The sequence below is a fragment of the Hylobates moloch genome, unplaced genomic scaffold, assembly GCF_009828535.3.
Source record: "Hylobates moloch isolate HMO894 unplaced genomic scaffold, HMol_V3 SCAFFOLD_8, whole genome shotgun sequence".
NCBI lineage: Eukaryota > Metazoa > Chordata > Mammalia > Primates > Hylobatidae > Hylobates > Hylobates moloch.
Window position 1 is genome coordinate 95943174 of NW_026652283.1, and position 16697 is coordinate 95959870.

General features: G+C 43.6%; 1 protein-coding gene across 5 annotated transcripts in view; it reads left to right on the forward strand.

The window, feature by feature from the left end:
• The first annotated feature begins 2818 nt into the window (after positions 1–2818).
• Positions 2819–16697, forward strand: part of UBP1 (upstream binding protein 1) — a 52275-nt gene continuing 38396 nt past the window's right edge. For 3 of the 5 annotated variants that reach the window (XR_009214401.1, XR_009214400.1, XM_058442040.1), the window contains exon 1: positions 3184–3489. Coding sequence is in view for 3 of the 5 variants with exons in the window: in XM_058442040.1 (XP_058298023.1) it covers positions 3377–3489 (113 nt within the window). In the remaining 2 variants the exon portion in view is untranslated. Of the gene's footprint in view, positions 3490–16697 lie in introns of all 5 variants that reach the window. The other 2 variants (XM_032162191.1, XM_032162192.2) reach the window with 2 other exon arrangements.

Here is a 16697-nt window from a genome sequence, read left to right on the forward strand (position 1 = left end):
TCTGTCACCCAGGCTAGAGTGGCACTATCATGGCTCACTGCAAGCCTTGACCTCCTGGTCTCAAGTGATCCTCCCACCTCAGCCTCTGGAGTAGCTGGGACCACAGGTGCAGGTCACCAGGTCTGGCTAATTAAAAAAATTTTTTTGGCCAGGCGCGGTGGCTCATGCCTGTAATCCCAGCACTTTGGGAGGCCGCGGCAGGCAGATCACGAGGTCAGGAGATCGAGACCATCCTGGCTAACACAGTGAAACCTCATCTCTATTAAAAACACAAAAAATTAGCTTGGCATGGTGGCAGCCATCTGTAGTCCCAGCTACTCGGGAGGCTGAGGCAGAAGAATGGCGCGAACCCGGGAGGCGCAGCTTGCAGTGAGCCGAGATCGCACCACTGCACTCCAGCCTGGGCAACAGAGCAAGACTCTGTCTCAAAAAAAATTTTTTTTTGTAGAGGCAGGGGTCTTGCTATGTTGCCCATGCTGGTCTCAAACTCCCAGCCTCAAGAGTTCCTCCCCTCTTGGTCTCCCAAAGTGTTGGGATTACAGTTGTGAGCAACCATGACCAGCCAACACTTTCATTTCTATCCTCCAGAACTCTAATTTTTTTCGTTGTTTTTTTGTTTTTCGTTGTTGTTGTTTGTTTTTCTAAGGACAGGGTCTCATCTTGTCATCCGGGCTAGGGTGCAGTGGCACAATCATGGCTTACTATAGCCTCAAACTCCCAGGCTCAAGTGATCCTCCTGCCTCAGTCTCCCTCGAGTAGCTAGGACTACAGGAGCGTGCCATCAAGCTCAACTAATTTTTTTTTCTTGTAGAAACGGGATCTTGCCATGTTGCCCAGGCTAGTCTCCCAATTGCTGGCCTTAAGCCATCCTCCCAAGCCTTAAGTCTTGGTCTCCCAAAGCGCTGGGATCATAGGCCTGAGACACTGCCCATCCTGAGGCTCAATTTCTAAATATTTGACCCAGTACTTCCTTAGGGCACAGCCTGATTGAAAAATTGATGGTAGCTTGTACTTTTACACTCTCTCCAAAAACCAGAGAATTATCTTCCCCCAATTCCATTTCTCCAAATTTTCCAACAACTAATAGTAGGCCTGGCTAATCTGGTTATAGACTAGGTTATGAAAGTGAGGTGAGATCATGGAATGAAGACATATCTGAGACCCCCAATGAGACCAATGTTTCCCTTGACTATCCAATTGTTTGTGCAGATTTATTTGTAATAGTGGAATGGAGCTTCCTGAAACTGATGGCCAATCTAATGTTTTCGCCTGGAAAAGGAGAAATCTGGATTAGTCAAATAGCCCCGGTTTAGCTACTTACTGCGTGACCTTGCACTGTGTAATCTTTACACATTTTCACCTAAATTCCCTCATCTCTAAAGTGTTCTTTTGTATGGCTTTATCAAATAAAATGTTTGCAAAAATGTTGGTAAAGAGAAAAACATTCTCTAAGTTAATTTTTGGTCTTTTTTTTGGAGTCTTGCTTTGTCTCTTCCCGGGTTCAAGCCTTACTCCCGCCTCAGCCTCCTGAGTAGCTGGGATGACATGCGCGCGCCACCATATCCAGCTAATTTTTCTTATTTTTAGTAGGGACGGGGTTTCAGCATGTTGGCCAGGATGGTCTCCTGACCTCAACTAATTCACCCGCCTCGGCCTCCCAAAGTGCTGGGATTACAGGTGTGAGCCTGTAAGTTAATATCTAAATCACACAGGCGTTGAGACTATTTTTTTCTGGCTCAGTGCCACTGTTTTATTGGGCTGACATTTTAATCTATGTATTTTTGCACTTAAACTGGCGAGTTGGGGCGGGGCGCTCAGCATTTGGGTCTTATTCTTAGGCAGTAAGTTCGATGCAGGGCGAAGCCCGGGCCTTGACATTCTCTTCAGCAAGGATTCCGCCCGTCAAGCGCCAGCAGCCGCTCCTAAGGAACTCTGATCCGTACACTGGCTCTGTAAGTCAGCCTCTGGCTCCTGCTTTCTATTTCATCTTTCAGTGAAAGGATTTCTGTCTTTTGGCCCTAATAGCGCGTGCCCAAGCTAGGTCGCTGAGGAAGACCCTTCGGGCCTTCTGAGCAGCGTAGCTGTTACTGTGGCACGTCCTAATGGTTCGGTCCAAGGTCAGGAGACTGCCTGCCGTTAGGATGACCAACAGCTAGTTCAACTCAGGATAGCCAAGCTGCTCTCGGCAATGCAACCAATAGGGGAAGTCTTTCCAGAGCTCTTTCTCAGGAGCGTTGATTGGCTTATTCTCACGCCAATCAAGGTTTTCTGCACAACTGGCTTTTCTGTCACCAGATGGGGTGCGAACCGCTCTCTCCCTCGGTAGAGAGGGCAAAAAGCAGACAAGACCGGGAAATACCACAGAGGAGCAAATCACCTCCGGAAGTGGCGTTTTGGGTCGCTTTCTACCATGCAGTCCAATGAACTCTTTCTTTTGGCAACAAATTCCGTCTTCGAGCCCGCCCGAGGCGAAGAACATTTTGATTGGTTGCTTAGTCGGGGGACACAGAGACTCACGGGAGCTTCGTCCAAGCCCTTGCAGGTATTGCTCAGTTGGCCTGTCAATCATCTCGCTCGCGTGAAGGGGCGGGAACTGGCAGCCCTTTTGGCACCGCCTCTTCCTGGGCTGCTGTGCGGGGAGGCAGCGAGGCCACCCCGGCTGGGAACAGCCGCGTGGGCGGGGCCGCATTGCACCCTCTGGACAGTTCCTGGGCCGCGAGGCGCGGGGAGTGGCCCTAAGCGCGGGGCTGTACGGGGAGGGCCGGGGCGTGGGGCGAACGCCGGGGCGGGGTCGGGTCGGGGCGGGGCCGGGGGAGGCGGAAGCGGCGCGTGAACCTAAGTCGGAGCCGCGTTGAAGCTAGCGTCCAGGCCGGCGGAGCGGCGTTGGCGGGGTTGGCCGGGGCGGTGTGGCGCTACAGCCTGGGCGGGCCGGGGGCGAGGAGTCAAGGCTGGGGAGCGGGTGACGGGCGGGCGAAGGGCTTGCCCCCGTGTGGTCCTCGGAGCAGCCCGAGGTCCAGCCTCCGAGCGGTCCCGGAGGAGGATGCGACCGGGGGGCCCCGGGCGGGGCGGTCGGCGGCGGCTGCAGCGCTAGCGGCGCGGGGGCTGGGCGGCGGCGCCGGCATGAGGCGCAGGGCCGGTGTCCGCGGGAGGGTGGCGCTGCCGGCGGCCCGGCCGCTCCCGCTGCAATTGCTTGCTGGGCTCGCCGTGCCCTGCCAGTGGGGCCCCCGCAGCTCTCGTCCCGGCCGCTGCTGGTGACCACTCGCCGCCCCCCCGGAGGCTTCACCCGCGCCCTCCCCCAGGACGCGCCAGCGGAGCTCCGGCCCCTTCGCCCTGGACGCGGAGGCCGCGCTGTGCGGGGCGACGGCGAGGCCGGAAGATGGCCTGGGTGCTCAAGATGGACGAGGTGATCGAGTCCGGGCTGGTGCACGACTTCGACGCCAGCCTCTCGGGCATCGGGCAGGAGCTGGGCGCCGGCGCTTACAGCATGAGGTACTACTGGGCTCCTCGAGCGGGGAGAAGCCTCTGTCTCCTTGGGGAAGGCCTGCGCAGCCCTGAGTCTCTGCCAGATGCGGCTGCTCCCAGAGGTGCGCGGGCCTCCTGGGCTGCGGGGCCGGAGTTCTGCCGCGTGGCGGTCGGGGGCCATGGAACCCCAAAGGCCTCTGCTCACCCTGGTGACGGGCGGGTGGGGGAGGATGGCCCCGCAAGCTTCGGCCTCGGACCGCTCCTGAGTGCTTCATATTTGCTGTACAACACGCCCAGCTATTAGGATGGCTTAGGTTGGTGGGGGAAGGGATTTCCTTTCCTTACAAGTGATTTACAAGTCCCATTGGAGCTAGAATACACTGTACGAAAAGGCAGCACTTACATTGGAGAATACTGTCCAGCGTTTTGGGATCAGTTCCTACTCTATTGTCCTACATTATGGTCTTTTCTGGCTGCAGATTTTAATCACTTGATGTTAGTAAATTATAATTGAAAGAGCAGCTGTGGGAGTAGCACTGTGACTTCGTTGTTTTTTTGATTGTCTCAAAGTGAAGTTTCTCATTTTGGGGACTACTCTCTCAGGCTGTTTCCTCTTGAGGGTTTTAAGATGCAGTGATTGCACCAAAAACAGTTGTTTAGTCTCTGCTGTCGGTACCAGCAGTCATTCATTTTAATATGGAGAGATTGAAACAGATCTGAGTTTAGTCTCTGCCCTTTATCCTTTTTAACTGTTAGGAGTTTGGAAACTGTATTTTTTTAGTGGCTTTATTGAAATATAGTTTACCATAGCGTTGACTTGACTAATAAAGTCTAAAAATCAGTGGTTTGGCAGCTTTTCAATCATGTGAATTAAGTGTAGCTTTCTGTTCTTTAGAAAATGTCTGGTGTGTTGGAAGTGCTCTACAGTTTCCCAGTAGCATTCGTACATCTTACTGCAGCTCTAGAAGAGGACTTCTGGGTCAAAGCTGGCCTGGAATCTTGGTGGCTACTCCTTGAAGTAATTGGGTCTTTAAATCTTCAAGAGAAACTCTGAGCCATAAAGAACTCTCAGAAAGTTTGGAGACATTTCTTGGAGTGTGGAAGTGAGTGGTGGAAAGCATATTAAACCTGGAGTTCCCCAGCGTCTGGCTCTCATTTGGTCTCTGCTGGGCTTCCTGAACTTGGCACCTCTTCTCTCTGCAGTTGTATAACTTAAGGCCTGTAGATGAGTTGGCTTATTTTCTAAAACAGCTGTTTCAGTTGTTGAGGAAATTGAGCTACTGAAAGTCATGGAGTCACCCCAGAGGGGAGTATTAGAGGCAGTGCTTCTCTAGTGAAAACGCACTCCTCTAGTGCCATTCTGCTCCTTAGCTCTACTGGAAACACGAGGCTTACAGTCAAGGCAAAGGAGGCACGTGAAGCAAGTTCAGTATGTGTCTCTCCTCAGTTGCTTCTCTTTTATGGTAAAATGAAAGTTTGCTGCTGAAAAGTTTACTTATTGATAGCTGTTTTGAGCTTTTACTTTTTTCTAGGGTTTTATTTGACCTGTACTTTGATTTAGTGATTCAGCCAACTTACTAATGTAATAATAACTTCTGTGTGTGGTTTATTTCCATGAAAAGGAAGTACAATCTTGATGATTTTAAACCTTTCCCTGACCATGTATTTTTAAAGTAATGTGTGAGGTATTTGTAATTCTGTGTAAACTACAGTACTCTTTACAGGGATAATTTTCCCTTGAATGCTTTTTTGGTTGTGTCGTTTAGTCTAAATTCAAAGAAATTTGAAGGTAATTACCATTTTTAAGAAGCTTATTTTTTTCATATTTGAGTCCTCAAAAACTAAGAGATGAGAGTGCTTGCCTCTTGCAAATTCAAGGCCCTTTGTTTGAAATTCTCAAACTAAGGAAATTCCAAAATTGACTCGATAAGGAGAAAATCTGAAGAAGGCGTTAGCTGCTGCAGACCTCCCTGGACTGCAGTTGTACTTTCCATGCCTGGCCCTGGAGCCCTGAGAGGGTTGGGGTGCCCATGAATGGCTCACTCATTCTCCAGCTTGAGCATTCAGTCACTTCCTCTGGCATCCAGTGGGAAGGAAAGCTTATCTTTCAAAGTTCAAGAAGTAAACTTGAAGAAATTACTGGAAAAATGACTTCTTGATACAAGTCGATTTTGTAGGCAGCTTTCCATTTTTCTTTCAAAATGAAACATGCTTACTGTATTTGCTTTTTGGATGGCTTAAAACAAGAGGTATTTCTTAAGACTTCTGTTAGGGAATGGTTTCCTCATCTTTTGGGAGGATAGTTTGAAAGGAAGAAATGGCTTCTCTCAGTGGTCTGACTTAAAAATAGCCAGGTGTGGTGTTTGGTATTATAGACCTAGCTACGTGGGAGATTGCTTGAGCCCAGAGGTTCAGGGGCATAGTGTGTGCTATGATTGCACCTGTTAATAGCCACTGCACTCCAGCCTGGGCAAGAATGAGACCCCCTTCTCTTTCGTTTCCCCCTCTTCTCTTAAAAAAGTAGGAAAAATATGTTTGTGTAAAATAATGTAGGCTGGTAATATTGGGAATATATTGGGGCTAATTACTAACATTACCTTTGCTTCTCTTTTTTTCTTTTGGCTCTGGTTTTCATGTGTTCTGTGTGTGCTGTTGTATTATACTTTTTTGTTGTTGTTTTTGTTTAGGTTTTTTTGGTATTATATTTGGATGTGAGATGTGAACTGCAGCAGATTCTATTTGAAATGAGGCAGGTCATAAATGTTTTTAAAAATCTTGGTTACAGTAACAGGATTTTAGAGATGGATAGAGACCTTAGAAACCTTTTAGAGTCTAGACCACTCCTTTTCTTATACTGTAAATGCATTATCTGAGGGTCATAGATGTTGAAGTGATTGGCTTAAACAGATGAAGGCTGATTTTTCCCCCACACAGAGTGAAGACTGAAACCCATGGTAACTTGAAATCTGGGTCATTCTTGTTTTGTGAAGTATGGAGTAGATAACCAAATGACTTTAAAAAATAATACTCATTAAAACTCAAAGAGGGTCTTTTGGACCACCTGGTAATTTTCGTTCCATCTCACTGTATGAAATTTATGTCTGTAGCCAAGTTAATTTTTAGGATTTGGGGGCTCAATATTGAAATATTTTTGAAGGTTATAGGAAGTAATGGCTTGTGTAGCTTACTCTTATAAAAATTTTGATATTAAATTATTACTTTAAAAAAAGTATTGTCTGAGCCCTGTTTGTTAAACTTCGCTGTGGTATAAATCTCGAAACAAAAGATATACATTATATATTTTGAAATGGGAGGTACATCCATAGTTTACAAATAATTTGCTAAATCAAAACTGCTTTGAGTTAATGACAGATTTCCTATATTGATTGAAAGATAAAATGTTTATTTAAGAATCTATTGTACAACAAGGTTACTATAGTTAATGATACAATGTATTCTTGAAAAATGCAAAGGGTGGATGTTAATGTTCTCACCACAGTGATAACTGAGGTAATACGTTTGTTAATTGGTTGAATTTAAACATTGGACAGTGTATATATGTCAAAACATCATGTTGTACGTGGTAATGTACACTATTATCTGTCACTTTTTAAAAAGTTTAAAAAAATTAGTGTTATAGACCCTGTAAGGTAACAGAATTTCAACTTAGATAAGTATTAAGTTAGTAAAAGATTAGTAAGGGTAGAGTTTATTATGTAGCTATTAATAATTGATGATTTTCTTTTGGTCTCATGCTAAAATAGAATATCCCTGAGTAGGTGATATATATCTTGGAAGTACAGATGATCTCCAACTTAGATGGTTTGACTTAAAATTTTTGTTGTATAAGCCATATGCATTCAGTAGAAACACCTTCAGTAGACACTGTATGTTGTATTTTGAATTTTGGTCTTTCCCAGGCCAGTGATACATAGTATGATGCTCTCTTGTGATGTTGGGTAGTGGCAGTGAGCCATAGTTCCCAGTCAGTATACTGTGTTGCCAAGTGGTTTTCCCCGACTGTAGGCTAATCTAACTGATCTGAGCGTGTTTAAGGTAGGCGAGGTAAGCTATGATGTTCAGTAGGTTAGGTGCATGAAATGTTTGTTTGAGACTAGGTCTTGCTCTGTCACCTACACTGGAGTACAGTGGTACAATCATGGCTCACTGCAGCCTTGACTTTCCTGGGCTTATGCAGTCTTCTCACCTGAGCCACAGAGCAGCTGGAACTACAGGCAGTGCCACCATGCCTGGCTAACTTTAAAAATTTTATTTTTAGTAGAGATAGGGTCTTGCTATGTTGGCCAGGCTGATAAATTTATCCGATTTATGATATTTTCAACTGACAGTGGGTTGATTGGGAGTTTATTATATGTCAGGGAACATCTGTGTAGAACAATTTTAGGATTAGTGAAATTTCAAAATTTTATTATGGGTTCTTCAGAATACTCCCAGAATTGGCAGTAATTCTGTTTTTTTCCCCTAGAATCTTTTCATGAAGCAATTTCTATAAAACTTCTAATTTCAAGGTTTAACAACTTTTTCCTGGATTTAATCTTGGCTGCAGTACAGGAAATGATTTAATAAATTAAATCATTAAAAAAATTTATTGATTTATGATTATAGTGTCCAAATTTTAAAATTTATTACTGTAAAGCTAAGGTTGGCAAACCTTTTCTGTAAAGGGCTAGGTAGTAAATATTTTAGGCTTTGTGGGATGTATGGATTCTGTCACATTTTGTTTTTTACAACTCTTTAAAAAATGTAAAACCAGATCGGGCGCGGTGGCTCACGCCTATAATCCTAGCACTTTGGGGGGCCAAGGTGGGTGGATCACGAGGTCAAGAGATCGAGACCATCCTAGCCGACCTGGTGAAACCCCATCTCTACTAAAAAATACAAAAATTAGCTGGGCGTGGTGGTGCATGCCTGTAGTCCCAGCTACTCGGGAGGCTGAGGCAGGAGAATCGCTTGAATCCGGGAGGTGGAGGTTGCAGTGAGCTGAGATCATGCCACTGTGCTCCAGCCTGGTGACAGAGAGAGACTCCATCTCAAAAAAAAAAAAAAAAAAAAAAAAAAAAATGTAAAACCATTCTTACCCCATAATTACGTAAAAACAGGCTGGTTGGATTTAGCTCTTAGGCCATAGCTTGTCAACACCTGCTCTAAAAGATAGAGTCACTGGATGCAGTGGCTCACGCTTGTAATCCCAGCACTTTGGGAGGCTGAGGCAGGTGGATCACCTGAGGTCAGGAGTTTGAGACCAGGCTGGCCATCATAGTGAAACCCCATCTCTACTAAAAATACAAAATTAGCCGGATATGGTAGCGCATGCGTGTAATCCCAGCTACTGGGAGGCTGAGGCAGGAGAATTGCCTGAGCCTGGGAGGCGGAGGTTACAGTGAGCCAGGATTGTTCCACTGTGCTCCAGGCTGGGGTGACCGAGCAAGACTCTTTCTCAAAAAAAAAAGGATTTGCTGACTATTGAAACCTTCCTTTCAAGAGATTATTTTTATGTAGTCTAAGAACTGTCTCAGCTAATTTATGTAATTCCATTGTCTATAGATTTTTATTGTGTTCAGTTTTTAAAATTAGGGTTCCCCTGCCCCTGTAAGATATAGTACAGTTTATATCCTTCAGTTAGGACTGTTTGAAACTTGGTGGTTTATTGATATGGTCTCCTAAACTTGGTGTTTCATCATAGTGGCATTTGTTGGTTTGCCAGTACACATTAAACGTTTGCTTTGGCTGGAAATACCATCTGATACTTTTTTTTTTTTCTTAGCTGTAGGTTCTATGACTGATACTATTATTATTATTATTTTTAGAGGCAGGGTCTTGCTTTGTTGCCCAGGCTGGAGTGCAGTGGCTATTTGCAGACTTGATCACTTCACACTACAGGCTCTAATTCCTGGGCTCAAGGGATTCTCCTGCCACAAACTCCCAAGTAGCTGGACCTACAGGTGTGCCACATGGTGCCCAGCTTCATGACTGAATTTAAAGGAGGCTCTGTATTATTTACTTTGCTTGTTTTGGGACAGATCTAATAGATGAATATGAAATTGTCAGCCTTTGGTGGTAGAGTCTTTTTTTTTTTTGAGACGTGGAGTCTTGTTCTGTCGCCCATGCTGGAGTGCAGTGGCTCTATCTCAGCTCACCGCAACCTCCGCCTCCTGGGTTCAAGCGATTCTCCTGCCTCAGCCTCCTGAGTAGCTGGGATTACAGGTGCATGCCAACACGCCCAGCTGATTTTTGTATTTTTCGTAGAGGCGGGGTTTCACCGTGTTGGTCAGGCTGGTCTCGAGCTCCTGACCTCGTGATCTGCCCGCCTCGGCCTCCCATGGCGACCAGCCTATGGTAGTCTTTTTTTTTTAAAAAAAGGCTGGGTGCAGGGTGGCTCACACCTGTAATCCCGGCATTTTGGGAGACTGAGGTTGGCGGATCACTTGAGGTCAGGAGTTCGTGACCAGCCTGGCCAACATGGTGAAACCACGTCTCTACTAAGAATACAAAAATCAGCCGGGCATGGTGGCATGTGCCTGTAATCCCAGCTACTCAGGAGGCTGAGGCAGGAGAATCGTTTGATCCCGGGAGGCGGAGGTTGCAGTGAGCTGAGATCATGCCACTGCATTCCAGCCTGGGCGACAGAGTGAGACTCTGTCTCAAAAAAAAAAAAAAAAAATTAACTCTGAGTTTTTTGGACATTGTGAAATTGTTGCCTTGATATGAACTATGACAAAACTAGTTTTTACTCATTCATGTATTCATAGTTGAACTTTTAACTTAAAACTTTTCATTTTGAAGATTTTCAAGTTATAAAAGTAGTATAGAGAGTTCACATGTACCCTTCACCCAGCTTCTCCTACCTATACAACCAGAGTACTATTGTCAAAATCAGGAAATTAGACTTGGTGCAATACTGTTATCTAAATTACAAAATTTATTTGGAATTCACAGTTTTCTCCCTTTTGTCCTTTCAGATTCCAATCCAGGATTCTGTATTGCATTTAGTTTTTGTGTCCTGTAACAATTTTTAGTTTTTCCTTCTTTTATGATTTTGACACTTCTGATGTGTAGTGGTTAAAACTGTTTTAGAAACATGTAATTTTTTGGTGTGGGTGGGGAATGCAAAGATAAGATACACTTGTGAATGCTATTTAGCCTTGAAAGGATCTCTTATTTTTAGCAGTGATTTTGAGTAGAGTAGGACCACAGTTGCTTGTATTTGTTTAGTTACTACTTTGTCTCAATCTATCTAAATATAAATAGGATGCTGTATATGTTGTAGTAACTTCATAATGAAATTATCAAGAAATTTGAAAACATTAAAAAATTTATTTAGAATAACAATTACAAACCATTGTGTTTTAACCAAAAAATTTTTTAAAATTAAAAAACTTTGCCAAAACAGAGAACTTAGCCGGAAGAGGGTCACACTCTGTTACCCAGGCTGAAGTGCAGTGGTGCAATCATGGCTCACTGCAGCCTCGACTTCCTAGGCTCAGGTGATTCTCCCACCTCTGCCTCCCTAGTAGCTGAGATTATGAGTATGCGCCACCATGCCCGGCTAATTTTTTTGCTATTTTTTGTAGAGACGGTGTTTCACCATGTTACCCAGGCTGGTCTCTGGGCTCAAGCAGTCCGCCTGTCTCGGCCTCCCAAAGTGTTGAGATTACAGATGTGAGTCAGTGCACCCAGCCAATTTTAACTTTCTTTGGATGAGTAAATGTTTGACTATACATGTAATTCATTTAATGGACATGAGAGTATTCAGATTTTGTTAGTAGTGATTGGTTCATGACCTTGGCTGTCAAGTATGTCTTTCCTGCTGCTCTGTAGTTTATACCATAACGTTCTCATCCATTTCCTCCCCTACTCTTCTAGAAAGCTTAATGACACCTCCTCAGCCTCACAACTCATCCTCGCCATGCCTATTTTCAACTGATTCCCTTAGTTATTTACTGGGAAAATGGAGCTGTCTTTTTTCGTTTTTTTTTTCTTTGAGACGGAGTCTCACTCTGTCGCCCAGGCTGGAGTGAAGTGGCGGATCTCGGCTCACTGCAACCTCTGCCTTCCAGATTCAAGCGATTCTCCTACTTTGGCCTCCTGAGTAGCTGGGACTACAGACGTGCGCCACCATGCCCAGATAATTTTTTTGTATTTTTTAGTAGAGACAGGGTTTCACCATATTGGATAGGCTGGTCTTGAACACCTGACATCATGATCCGCCCGCCTCAGTTTCCCGAAGTGCTGGGATTACAGGCGTGAGCCACTGCACCCGGCAGAACTTTCATATACTGTACTGGCTTGTGAGTTTTTCTATGGTGCATTTAGGTGTGTATTTCTTACTTATTCTGGTTTGGTCATTTGGGCTTCTTGAATCCATGAATTGGTGTATTTCACCAGTTCTAGAATTTGCTCAGCTTCCTGTCTTCAGTTTTTGCCTCTATTCCATTCTTTGCTGAGACTTCAATTTAATGCAAAATCTTCTCACTTGGTCCCTTCTTAACTTCTTCATTTTCCATCATTTCCATCTCTGTGCTGCTTTCTGGATAACTTCTTTTTACCTATATTCCAGTATTCCAGTCTCCTAATTCAGTCTTCACTTCTGTCTGAGCTGCTATTAAACCCGAGTTCTTAATTTGGACAGTTTTATTTTCTAGTTCTAGAAGTTCTATTTGCTCTTTTTCAGTTTTGCTGTCCTTTAAAATTTCCTGTTCCTTGCAGATACTTTCAGGCTTTTCTTTTATTTCTTTAAACAGAGTAAGCATGATTTTATAATTTGGATCTGATAATTCCAGCATCTGAAATCTCTGGTGGTCTGTGTCCAGTCAGGAAAATAGAAATCAGTGAGATGTCTCAAGCAGAGAGGGATTTAGTGAAGTACTTGATTGCAAAGGAGCTGGAAGGGTTGGAGGAGGAGGCCATGTTACCTGGTTGTTCTTGGGCTTGTTGCTGGAGGCATGGCTGCTGATCCCCTGAAATTTTCCTCAGCTGCGTTCCGTGTGGTTGCCTGTTGTTGCATCTGGCTTTTCCCTTTCCCGCTCTTTAATTTCCCACCAGTGCTTGCCTTTGGAGAACCTGACAAGACTGTCTAGCAAGAATTCTTCTATATGTAGTTTTCAGGCTTCTAACCTTCTGCAGTAGAGGCAGAAAAGATCTGAATACCAACAGACAAAATCTGGAACTGGATATATGTCGTCTGTTGTTTTTTCTGATGGTTTTTGCTTCTAGAGTCTTGTTTGTCCTTTTATGCCTGGTTATTTTGGGGTACTGGCATTTCAGAATTACTTGGAATAATCTGATGCTTAAATCTTTTTCACTTGCTTGTCAGACCCCTGGGAGCCCTACCTGTCAGTGGTTCCTCGGACCATGCTGGAGAAGCTAACCGGTACTTTCTCTTCACCCTTACCCTGAGCATCTAGTTGTTTTCATTCCAGTTTAATGTGGATGGCTGTATCCTACACCCACAAGGCCACTAAAACTACAGTATAGCTTTGCAGTTCTTTCCTCAGGTTGGGTAGGTAAAAGCCACTTTCAGTTCTAGGCTTGCTTGGAGTTACTGCACTTTTTCAGATTTCGGCCTGTTTCCTTATCTTGTTAGTTCTTCAGTACTTTTAAGAATATATGTGTTCTCTGACAACTTTTTTCCCCCTATTCTCAGTAAGGGTGGATGGGGTATAGGTTCATTTAAATTACTTATCCTGCCATTACTAAACAGTTCTCTATGTTGTTTTTTCTATTTAGTTTCTTTCATGTCTCTTGAGAATTCTCATTTAGCTTCCATATATGTTTTATCTGTCTTGTCCTTAAGAAAAATTCAAATTTTCACTGTTTTTGAAAATTAGTACATTCATATGATTATATTCAAAGGCTGTGAGAGGGTGTATAATGCAGTCTCTGCCTCACACTAGGTCTTGCAGTCATTCATTTGTCCTCCCTGAAGGCAGCTTACATTGCTGGATTTTTAGGTGTCCTAGTAGATTTTTATACTTCATTTGATCAAGCTTGTTGTGATTTTCAAGTCTTTTTTAGCATCCTGATTTTTGGTGCTAAGGTACACTAAAATTTACCAAAATGTAGATCTTTCAGTTTTGCCTTCTAAAATGCATCATTTGGGCCTGGCGCAGTGGCTCATGCCTGTAATCCCAGCACTTTAGGAGGCCGAGGTGGGTGGATCACTTGAGGCCAGGAGTTCAAAATCAGCCTAGCCAACATGGGGAAACCCCACTCTACTAAAAATACAAAAATTAGCCAGGCATGGTGGTACATGCCTGTAATACTAGCTACTTGGGAGGTTGAGGTGGGAGGTTGAGGCTGTAGTGAGCCATGATCATGCCACTGCACTCCAGCCTGGGAGACAGAGCCAGACCCTGTCTTAAAAAAATAAATAAAGAAAGAAACACCCTACTTTTAGTTCCGTTTAACATTCTGTCTTTAGTACTCAAAAGTCTGTTTCCATTTATGGGATTACAAAAACCATCAAGGTTTTAGGACTTTCAGCATAGTAGAAATTATAATCTTGTCTGGAGACCTAGTTTTCAATCTTAATACTAATTGGTTGATTATTAATACAGCAATCAGTTCATTGATTCAGCAAATATTTGAGCTCCTTTGTGCTAGATGCTGGCATCAGTCATTGAAGAAACACATAGTTGGAGTTACGTGCTTGTGGCAGATACAAACTAAGTCAGTCGTGTATATTGTTGGAAAGTGGTAAGAGCTGTGTATAGAGCTAGGGTATGGAAATTGGGAGTGTGGGTGGGAGGACTCCAGTGTCATGTTGTCACTGAAAAGATGACATTTGAATGAAATGAGCCATTAGGATATCCAGTAGAAGAGTAGAACCAGGAGGCCGGGGAGTTGGAGCAGGGGGAATGAGGGTGACGAGAAGAGGGGTTGAAGAGCAGGTTGCATAGGGCTTTGTAGGATTTCGTAAGGGCTTTGGTTGAAAGTGAGCTGATGGAAGGGTTCAGAGAATTGAAATGGTTTTAACTTCTGTTTGAAAAGGATCACTGGTTGCTGTGTTGACAGGAAGGCATTTTCTTAATTAAGTAAAAAGTTAATTGGAAATTCAATAGCAAATGATCTTTATGTGTTTATATGTTTGTTCAGGAGTCATTTAGCACTTAGCATGAGCATAGTATTTTCTGTGTGGATGGTCGAGGCTATAACCAAGTGAATAAAAAGTGGTTGTCTTCTAGGATCTGAAGTATATAAAGTTGTGTCTTCCATATGTGACAATTTATTTATAAAAAGCCATTCTCAGGCAGTTATACTTCTTATTTTGATGATCTGTATCTAATGATCAACCCAAGCAGTTAGCATTGAAATGTTAAAATTCTTCCCTGTGTTATTTTTCAGTATAATTAATGGTTCTGAGTCACAACTCTCATTCTTGTTTTCTTTCTCTCTGAGAGGGTTTTAAATGCTTACATATACATAAAATGCAGTATATATTTTTATCTTTCCTGGAGCCAATTTGACTGCTGTGACTGATTTTTATAAAGAGGTGATCTGATTCTTTTTTTTTTTTTTTTTTTTTTGAGTGGAATCTCACTCCGTCACCGAGGCTAGAGTGCAGTGTCACGATCTCAGCTCACTGCAACCTCCGACTCCCAGGTTCAGGCAATTCTCTTGCCTCAGCCTTCCAAGTAGTTGGGACTACAGGCGCGCCCCACCATGCCCAGCTAATTTTCGTATTTTTAGTAGAGACGGGGTTTTGCCCGCCATGTCTCGAACTCCTGACCTCAGGCAATCACCCGCCTCAGACTTCCAAAGTGCTGGAATTATAGGTGTGAGCCACTGCTCCTGGCCTGAAGTCTTCTGAAAAGTTTTTATATCTGCCCCCAAGGCAGGAGCTTAGGTGGGGCAAAATTCCTAGGTCAAGGTGTTGAGAGAACTCTATGGGAGTGTTGGGACTATTGCTAACCATGTGATCCTTGGTTATTACTTGTGTACGTAGGAGTGTTTTGACAATTCCTGGGTATAAATAAGAGAGGGAGAATTAGTGGATAGTTAGTATCTTTGGAAATCAGCACAGTGCTTTAATAGAAATGCATGGGGGGAGTAGGGACTACTGGTGGGATAACGTTCTCTCCTGGGGTTTCCGTCCCATTTCACTTGTTTTCACATTCTGTTTTTGAATTGAATTGAATTGAATTGACCTGGCTACCCAAGTATCTGAGTGAACAGCTTGTAGGAAAAAAAGAGAAAATAAGCAGTTCAGACAAGTCCCTATTATTGGTGTTGATATAGTATTCATTTGATATTTTGTTGTTGCTACTGTTATTATCTTTTCACTTTTTATTGAAGAATGAGTATAGAAAAGTTAAGATACAGATGTACAGCTCAGATAATTATCTCAAAAACAAATAATCACTTTCCATACATTAATAGGGGAAATGTAAAATTATTGCAACCACTTTGAAAAACAGCTTGGCAGTTGCTCAGAAAGTTAAACAGAGGTGGCGTGTGATGGCTCACGCGTGTAATCCCAGTACTTTGGGAGGCTGAGGCGGGCAGATCACTTGAGGCCAGGAGTTTGAGACTAGTCTGGCCTACATGGCGAAACCCGTCTCTACTAAAAATACAATTAGCCGGGTGTGGTGGCACATGCCTCTAATCCCAGCTGCTTGGGAGGCGGAAGCATGAGAATGACTTGAGCCCAGGAGTCAGAGGTTGTGGTGAGCCAAGATAGCACCACTGCACTCCAGCCTGGGTGACAAAGCGAGACTTTGTCTCCAAAAAAAATAAGTAAAATAAAGTTAAATAGAGTTACCATGTGATCCAGTAATTCCAGTTCTAGGTGTATACTTAGCAGAATTTATCTACACAAAAACATGGAAAAGTGTTCATAGCAGCATGATTCATAATTGCTAAAAAATGGAAACAACCCAGATGGCCATCATCTGAATGGATACAGAATATGGTATGTCTATACAATGGAATGGAGCCATAAAAAAGAATGAAGCATTGGTACATGTTAGAACATGGATGGTCCATGAATCATGCTAAGTGAAAGAAGCCAGTCACAAAAGACCACATAGTCATATGATTCCATTTAAATGTCCCAAATAGCAAATCCGTAGAGATAGAAAACAAATCAGTGGGTGCCAGGGGCTGAGTGGGTCTGGGATAGTGTGGTGAGTGACTACTAATGGATATGGGATTTCTTTTTGAGGGGAGAAAATATTTTGGAATTCAAGAATTAGATACTGATGATGTGAATATAC